Below are 9,619 nucleotides of genomic sequence, written 5' to 3' on the forward strand. Positions count from 1 at the left end.
TGATCAAAGGGAAAACATGATAATCTGTTTCAATGGCACAAAATTATCCAGGGTATTCTGAAATTAACTTTTACATTTTGAAGAGTAGCTTATTATTCAATTGCAGAAAGACAAAAGTATGGCTACTACAATAAGGTTGTGCAACCTTTAGCATACTCGTAAAGAATTTAGGATTCGATAAGGATATCATTCTGTCGGCCTTTGCCCCAATACTGGAATATCTTCATATCTCTTCTGCATTAACAAATCAAAGATATAATCAGCAACTTTAAATTAGAAGCAAAGCTACTGGATATTGTTAAGATATGGAATCTAATTTTCCAAAATTTTGCAGAATAAGCTCTCATGATCTGATTCATAATGTCAGGTGAGCATTGGGGAAATTTTGCAAATAAGCAACTGAAGTGTGCTTCCAGGAGGACAGGAACCAATTCAATTCCATTACTTTCAAAATAGTTAAAATTTTATAACAGAAAGAGCTTAGAGAAGTAACAGAACGAGCTTAGAGAAGTAAGTCATCTCAGTAGTCAAACAGTGCACACTGCAAGCCAATTTGTTCCACACAGAATACTAATCGACTATCTTTTCTTGCATCAAGAAAAACAAAACTACAACAGATAAGTTCCTGTGCTAATCTCAAATGCAAGCTTAGGAAATCATCATTCATAGTTGCTGATGAGAACAAAGAATGCTTTTCATTCAAAGATTTTTGCAGCAGTAAATACCCTCAAGAATTTAATAACGAATATTAAGTTTGAATAGAAGAGGAAATCTTTATACAACTTTGTGACAAGAAAGGAAGGCAACATCCTCTCAAATCATAGCAAGGTGGGAATATGCTGTCTACTACTCTATCCATAACCAATGGTTCAACATAATTTTACAGACATTATGAGTAGTTTATCCCTTTCTCAGCAAAAAAGGGACTCAAGGTGCTCAACATGAATTGCCACAGTGACATCTTATCTTGCATAATGCCATAGCAACTATTTTGGAGACCAAATAACTAAAGAATTTTAAGGGTATAGGTATATATATATATATGTGCATATAAGCAAAGCAAGAAAACAAGGATTTACATGGTCATGAGTTCACAAATTAGAGGATTTTATCTAATAGGATAGCAGCTTTCCTTTCAACAAAGGCACTATAAGAACTGATTCAGGTACTTATGGCCAAACTAAAATATTCTACTTTTCATCCATAGCACTAAAAGGCAACAGGCAAACATCTTTCAGGTTCATGAAAGATTATCATGCAGACTGCTCATAACTTATTTATAGTGTGATCCTCAAAAATTTGATATTCAAATTTCACCTTGGACTAGTTAAGCAGTCTCCATAAAAAAAAAAAGACAACTCGATGTACAAAGCTCCCGTCGCATTTGTACGCAACCTTACCCTGCTTTTTGCAAGAGGCTATTTCCAGGATTCGAACCCGTGACCTTTTGGTCACATGGCAACAACTTTACTGTTGCGCCAAGGTTCCCCTTCTTAAGGGGTCTCCATCTTAAATTGAATATGATCAATAGTCTCTCTTAAGTTGTTGATTTAGTAGACAATGGAAAAATGGAATGTTTAATCTCTTGATTCACTCTTCTGTCAATATTTGGTCTTGAAGATCAAGCACAACATCATCATATATAATTCCTTCATCCCTGTTACTATGAATTGCTTGGGCATCAGGCATAATTACATAGACAAGTGAATTGCTTGGGCATCAGGCATAATTACATAAACAAGTGCTTACTCTTATTATATTAGCACCCATGATATCATAGCCTCAGGAGTGTCCAAGATGTAAGACATTTTTTATCGTTCAGTTTTTATCAAAGAAAACTTTTTTGTGAAAAATAGTAGTGTTACCTATTAAGTCCTCTAGTCATGAATGTGGTTTATATTCTAATTCCATCTGCCATTTTTTAATTCATTGCCAATACTGAAAAATATCAAGGTTAATTATTATATCTGTTGTGTAATTCACAACTTTAACAAATCTTCACAAACTTCCAAAAATAGCAGAGCTATTATGTACTATATAAAATCATACCAAAGCTATGACGCTGGTGAATTTCCATTAAGAATCCATTATTAACAGATGATGTGCCTCTATGCCAAATCATTCTTTTGTAAAAGAGTACTAGTACCATTCATAACATTTTCTTCCTCGATTTGCAATGTTTGGTCTTTACTATTAAGTGATTAATTCGTGCCTGGGGCAGGATTGAGTTGGCTAGTGGGGGGCAAAGTTGCTACCATAGAACAAGGGTTCGAATCTCGGCAAAGTCGAGGAAAAAAGCCCTCCCTTTACTGGCCAACTACAACTTCTCAATTTAAATGGTCGTGGGACCGACCGTGGGCCCATTGGGATGGTGGATTCCACCTTTTGCTACCATATTAAATGATTAATTCTCGTGAAAAACTTAGGTGACGTTTGGTTTAAGGGTTTGGGAATGAGGGAATGAACAAGATTTTGGAATGAAACTCAAAAATTTAGGTATGGATGAAACCCACCCCCTCCCTTGGGTTTTGATGAAATAGGAATGTAAATTAAGTTTTGGACAAAAATACCTTTAGTATATTTGTTCAATTTTTCTTTCATTTCACACACTCTCTCCTTGTTCTCTCTCATCATATTTTCTCTCTCCTTATTCTATCATCATACTTTCTCTCTCCTAATTCTCTCTTATTACACATTCTCTACCATTTTCTCTCTATATTCTCTCCCATCACATACTCTCTCTCCTTATTTTCTCTCTCTTCATTCTCTCCCATTACACATTCTCTCCTTATTTTTTCATCATACTTTCTCTCTCCTCAATCTCTCTTACCATTCTCTCCTCATTTTCTCTCATTATACTTTCTCTCTCTTCATTTTATCCCATCACATACTCTCTCTCTCCTCAATCTCCCTTACCATTCTCTCCTCATTTTCTCTTATCATGCTTTCTCTCTCTTCATTTTCTCTCATCACATTCTCTCTCCTCATTTTCTCTAATCACACTTTCTCTTTCATCATAATGTCTTTCTCTTCAATCTCTCATTTTCTCTCATCACACTTTCTCTCTCTTCATTTTTCCTATCACTCTTTCTCTCTCAACTTACTTTCTCTCTCCTCAATCTCTCTTACCATTCTCTCCTCATTTTCTCTCATTACACTTTCTCTCTCTTCATTTTATCCCATCACACACTCTCTCTCTCCTCAATCTCCCTTACCATTCTCTCCTCATTTTCTCTTATCATGCTTTCTCTCTCTTCATTTTCTCTAATCACACTTTCTCTTTCATCATAATTTCTCTCTCCTCAATCTCTCATTTTCTCTCATCACACTTTCTCTCTCTTCATTTTTCCTATCACTCTTTCTCTCTCAACTTACTTTTTCTCTCCTCAATCTCTCTTACCATTCTCTCCTCATTTTCTCTCATTACACTTTCTCTCTCTTCATTTTATCCCATCACACACTCTCTCTCTCCTCAATCTCCCTTACCATTCTCTCCTCATTTTCTCTTATCATGCTTTCTCTCTCTTCATTTTCTCTAATCACACTTTCTCTCTCTTCATTTTTCCTATCACTCTTTCTCTCTCAACTTACTTTCTCTCTCATCATAGTTTCTCTCTCCTGACTTTTTCAGTTTCTCTCATCATACTTTCTATCTCTTCTATTTTCCCCATAACTCTTTCTCTCTCATAATACTTTTTCTCTTCTCAATCTCTCTTATCATGCACTCTCTCCTCATTTTCTCTCATCATACTTTTCCTCTTTTCATTTTTTTCCATCACACTTTCTCTTTCATCACACTTTCTCTCTCATCACACTTTCTCTCTCATCATATGTTTCTCTCATCATATGTTTCTCTCACATTCAACTTTCTCTTCCATTTAATTTTTTCTCTTATTTTTCTTTAAGGGTAAAAAATAAAATTTAGGCTCATTCCGATTGAAAATATTCAACTAACCAAACATTATTTTTAAAAATGATACCCAAGCTCATACTCATTCCCATTCCATAAGATTATGATACCGATTCTCATTCCGATTCCTAGGAAAGAACTAAGCGCCACCTTAGAATTGCTACTTTTAAGGATGACAAGATTATTTAACATATGGACATTATTGTCAGTTAATATCAACTAACAGAAATTGACTAGCTTTGTCATGAACCTTATATGCCATGTGCTGATTTTGTTGCTTTAAAAGTATGCGATATATTTGTTAAAAGTTATAAAGTATGTGATGTATTTGAATTAACCAAAATATCATAACATTTTGTGATAATACACAAATACAGGTTTCTTTTCTAGCAAAATTGGAAGATCCGCTTGCATAGAGGAATGACAATCATTATGTACGAATGGAGAATTTCTGAACCATTAATAAGAGAATTTCCAATATATACACACGACTGACATATAAAAGATAGAAATTGAGTTCAGGTATGTTACCCCAACATTATTATATTCCCAAAGCTTGTGAACACCATAGTCAACAGCCTGCGATCAGCGACAAGGTTGCAAGGTAAATCTTGTGAACTCATATTTTCAAATTTCGACAGACAAACTCACCATGAAAACCAATTATGTGGAAGACATGATCTATACCAAAAATTCAAAAGGTTTATTCTTTCTCGATACGAGTTACACTAATCGAAAAGTTTGAAAGTTTATCTTCATTAAAAATGTTCGCACAAGATGAGTAAACGACGAAAGCGTAACAAGGGCCTATTTTCTCTATTACAAGAACAAGTAATAGATCTCAGGATCAGATCCACCAATCTATAAATACAAAAATCGACATCCATAGAAAAAACAAGATGCCGATTGCATCATGGGATGGAGAAGAAAGAACTAACCCGTTCTCCGACAAAGGCTCCAGCCACGATGAATGTGACATAGACGGAGTTGCGGCGCATCAGAACGCGGTACAACCCATCCCACAACCCACCGCCGCGCCCTCCGACTCTGCTTGCTGCCGACGCCATTGCCGCCTCTAGTCGAGCAGATCTCCTCTCCGTTCTTCCAAACCTCCAGTAGTTAGGGCTCGTCGTGAAAAACGAACCATGGATGATAAAAAAATACTGTGAAACTAGGTCTTTGTGGGCCTAATGGACCGCCGTTTACAAATCGAGGCCCAAATATTTTTCTTGATAAAAGAAACATTAAAATTAATATATATTTTTTAAAAAAATACCTATAGATTCCCATTAATATTTAAAAAAAAACCTTGGGATCGTTCTAAAGGTGGCAAAAGGTAGAATTAATCGGTTCAGATCTTCTGTCTCCATTTTTCTCTCTCCCTGTATTTCATTATCGACCGAATGGATCAGATTAAATCTCAAGGATACTTTGCACATCACGAAGATACTACACATATATTAAAGATACTATGATACCTTGAGATTTAATCTGATCCGTCTGATCGACAATGAGACACGGGGACAAAGAAAAATGAAGATAGAAGATCTGAACTGAAAATTAATCGTACAGCGGTCCACACGTTCGATATTTATAAAGAGATAAATTATTGTTAGGTGCGGGGAGAACATTTTATTGCGGGGCAGAATATTTTTTTTCTACTTTATTCCACCTATTATTCACTATAGAAATATTTATTCTGCAGCAGTAAACTCAACTATGCCTCAATGATAAATTAGGACACATTAAAATAAAACAGAAAGCGCTAACTGTAGCCGGCTCAAAAATCTAATATTTATAAATATATCATAGTTGAGTATTAAATCATAAATATTTGAATAACAATATCCAAACATGAAAGCCCCAGAGACTTTCTAATTTATTATGTAAAAAACACTTACAAAGAATGATACCAATTCTCCCAATTCGGTATTACATGTTTCATCAATTGTTTTTCTCATAAAGTTCTAAGTTCTAATGTTTGCACGTTGAATTGATAGAATATTCCTTCAATATGAGAGTTTATTTTTAATTCTAGTTTATTTTAGTTTTAGTTTTATAAGAGCATCCATAGTGAGCTTTCTTTTAGAGCTTTAGAAAAAGAGTTTCCTCCATAGTGGAGGGAGCTTTTTCCCTTTAATTGAAGAAGCAACTCCTTGGTTATGGAGCCATTTCTTCAACTTTTTATTTTTTTTAATAATTGTAAAAAAAAAAAACAAAAGTTAAATGTAAATTTTATGTTAGTAAAATTTAATTATTTTATGTTAGTAATTTATGAATTTAAATTTTATTAAAATTTAATTATATAAAATATAAATATGAAGGAGAGATTAATAAAATATATATAATGAAAAGTGTGGGACTCATGAAGAAATTGTTGAGAGGTTTTTTTTTATAGTGGAGAGAGGTGTGAGGTTTTTAACTTTTACTGTGGCGCAGATGTAACAATAAAGGAGTTCTTAATGGGCTCTAACCATTGTGGATGTCCTAACATCGTGTATGTATAGAATTAACATTGCTTTGCTGCGGACTGCACGTCGCCGTGTGCACGTGTACGTTAAATCCAGACATTTAGATTGGATTTAATAGTTTTTTTTAATTAATATTGATGTTAACATTTAAAAATTTTAATTTTAAATACTATAATTAAAAAAAATTAAATACTAATAAAATAATCTTATTAGTTTAAATTTATTATAACTAAATTCTAAATTTTAAAATCTTAATCTCTAAATATATATATAATATACTCCATCATTATCTAAACTTTTTAATTATGAACATTATAATCTAAAAGAGAAATTTTAACCCTATATAGAAAATCTTATTAACTCAAGCTCATTATAACCCAACTCTTAAATTCTAAAATTTTAAACCCTAAATATATATAATATACCTTTATATATTTATATATATATATGTTTTTGTGTTGTTTTTAAAAAATAAAAAAATACTAATATTTTTTAAACTTAATATTTTAAATTTTAAAATACTAAAAACATTTTTTTAAAAATACAATATTTGTTATTACAAATAATATTTTTGATAAGCAACTTATTTCTACTGAATTATTTAACTTTCATAACTAATATTCATTTATTATATTGAATAAGTTAATAGGTTATATAGTTGTAGTCCAACTGGTAACCTGTAATAACCTGAGAAGGATAGAACTTAAAGAAACGAGCGAGCTTAAAGAGCTCCTCATCAAAGTTTTTCTTTCCTTTTTTTCTAGATATCTTTTCCTTTAGTATTTTAATTATTCACCTGTCAATTTTTTTTAATTCAGATAATCTATTCTTACTATCAAATTAATCTTAAAATGATTAATCTGATTTAATTAAAATTTTCAATTGATTATCAGGATAAATTAAAATGTACATATAGATCCTGACACAACGTTATAAAATTTTCAAACTCCTCAGATGTAATGTATCATAAGTGAAATTAAAAAAATTTCATTACCTAAGGAACTCGTCCCATGTCTTACAATCTCATCATAATCCCATATGTTTGAGACTTCGATCCAACTAGCCCTAGAGGTGGATGACTTCAACTTCTGCTCCACAGACTGACTACCAAGTGTTGATGTAATTTCTCTAGGTCAAGGTTGACCAATTTGATTAAACTTGAGTTGGCTCAAGCTTGACAATATATGGAGATTACATGTGCAATTGTCTATTTAGGGAGATTGTTAGTGTAATTCCCCTCTAATCAAGGTTTAACCAGTTTGATTGAAGAATAGTCAAGTAGGTCAAGGTTAACGGATACTTGATTGGGAGGTCTTAACTGGAGGTTAGGCAAGGGTAAGACCAACGAAAATGTTAGCAGAAGAAGAAAATCCAAGTGAGTCAATATGGACCGACACTTGATATGAAAGTCCTAGTGAGTAAAGTCAGATAGTTGAAAAGCACTAGCGAGTGAAGCTAGACAGATGGAAAATTATAGTGAGTGAAGTCAGGTGAAAAGCCCTAGTGAGTGAAAATAGGTAGTTAGAAAATCCTGATAAGTGAAGCTAGGTGAAAAGTCCTAGTGAGCGAAACTAGGCAGATGAAAGTTCTAGTAAGTGAAACCAAGTGAAAAGTCCTAGTGAGTGAAGCTAGGCAGATGGAAATCCTAGTAAGTGAAGCTAGGCGATGAAAAGTTCTGGTGAGTGAAGCCAAGTGAAAAACCCTAGTGAGTGAAGCTAGGCAGTGAGGAAGTCTTGGTGAATGAAGTTAGATAGTTGAAAATCCAAGTGGGTCAAAGGTTGATCGGACACCTGGTGATTGGAAGTCCAAGTGGCTTAAGGCTGATCGGACACTTGGCACGAGATGGTAAGTCCAAGTGGGTCAAGGTTGATCGGACATTTGGCACGAGGAGAAAAGTTCAATTGGGTCAAAGGATTGACCAGATACTTGGTACAAGGAAAAAAAGTCCAAGTTGGTCAAAGGAGGGACCGGACACTTTGTATGAGGAGAAAAGTCCAAGTGGGTCAAATAATTAACCAAACACTTGGTGGAGGAGTCCCAATAAGTCACGATTGACTGGATGTTCGGTAAAGAAACCCTAAACTTAGGTTTGGAAGTTAGAGTTTGGTAATCGATTAGGCTAATCGAATATCATAGCTTAAGCAATTACCCTAATCACTTAAGCCGTTTGATCGTGGAAACAAAATGGAGTTAAATCGATTGAGGTAATCAATTCAGCAACCCTTAATAAATTAGGTCAATCGATTAAGGCTAATTTTGTGGGAAACAGTAGCTACGGTAAGTGATTAAGCAGGGAAGCTTAATTGCATATGATAGATTCTCGTGCGAACAAAAAGTTTCCTAATCGATTAAGCTTTAGAAAAAATAGCCATTATGTAGGTTGCTGACATTGTAGTCAATTAAGGGAAAAGCTTAAATGATTAAGGCGTCAATGGTAACCCTAGAAAAGGGTTCGTGTGCACTGTTCATCACAACTCTTCACTCCATCTTCTTCGTCAGTTCTTGAAACTTAAGGCTGAGGTGCTGTTGCATTTCTAAGCTTATAAGAGGCACCAACAAGCAACAATAGATCAAGCAAGAAAGTTTTTCATTTTTATTTATGTATTTACTTCTTGTTTTTCAGTTGCATGCTTGTGTGAGTTGCACGAGGTTTCTCCACCTCCGGATTGTTTCTGAGAATGAGTGTTTTTGATAGTGGAGAGTGTGCTAAGTGTGGATCCTTGGATTAGCAACCTCTTCTTGAGGTGGATACCAAGTAAATCCTAGTGTTAGCATTAGAAAGTTTGTCGCTTTGAGTATTCCGCTACAAATCATCATCAATGAAGCGAAATGAGCTATTCACCTCGCCTCTAGCTTCGAAGTGACCCAACACCAAGTAAATTTGAAAATATAAATGGCTCCTTGGCCAACCGTCAATATCTTAGATTTTTCATTCTAAAAAAAAATCCTACAATGTATGGTACCTGAGATTCAAATCATCAATATTTGAAAAACTAATTGAATCATTGAGCATCTTACACCATGTTGCTAACCTTCTTTAGAATATCTGAAAACAATACTTCATTCCCCATTTGATTAAATAAATTATGATAAATTCTCAAAGGTGTTGGTTGCTACTCGGAATATCGTACCGGTTCCCCTATACAAAAATTTTGTACAAGTCCTGAACCATTCCTAACAACCTATTGTATTCTTTAGAAATTAAATTTGGAATCGCAAACGAAACTTAACATTATTG

The 9,619-nt window shown here is 34.0% G+C and overlaps 1 protein-coding gene across 1 annotated transcript; it reads right to left on the bottom strand.

Moving 5' to 3' along the window:
* LOC121975330 (cytochrome b-c1 complex subunit 9, mitochondrial-like) lies at positions 1-5,055 on the bottom strand. Its single transcript, XM_042526914.1, has 3 exons — positions 4,849-5,055; positions 4,442-4,489; positions 1-234 (listed from the first exon to the last, which is right to left on the bottom strand). The coding sequence occupies exons 1-3, from the start codon at positions 4,975-4,977 to the stop codon at positions 187-189; spliced, it is 225 nt and encodes a 74-aa protein (XP_042382848.1). The 5' UTR covers positions 4,978-5,055; the 3' UTR covers positions 1-186.
* Positions 5,056-9,619: the final 4,564 nt, after the last annotated feature.

The sequence above is a fragment of the Zingiber officinale genome, chromosome 4B (assembly GCF_018446385.1).
Source record: "Zingiber officinale cultivar Zhangliang chromosome 4B, Zo_v1.1, whole genome shotgun sequence".
In the NCBI taxonomy this organism is placed as follows: domain Eukaryota; kingdom Viridiplantae; phylum Streptophyta; class Magnoliopsida; order Zingiberales; family Zingiberaceae; genus Zingiber; species Zingiber officinale.

Coding starts and splice junctions, on each gene's coding strand:
- LOC121975330 (XM_042526914.1), bottom strand. CDS start 4,977: ATGGCGTCGGCAGCAAGCAGAGTCGGAGGGCGCGGCGGTGGGTTGTGG. Junction 4,490..4,848: donor GAGCCTTTGTCGGAGAACGG/GTTAGTTCTTTC, acceptor CGCTGATCGCAG/GCTGTTGACTATGGTGTTCA. Junction 235..4,441: donor GGGAATATAATAATGTTGGG/GTAACATACCTG, acceptor TTGTTAATGCAG/AAGAGATATGAAGATATTCC.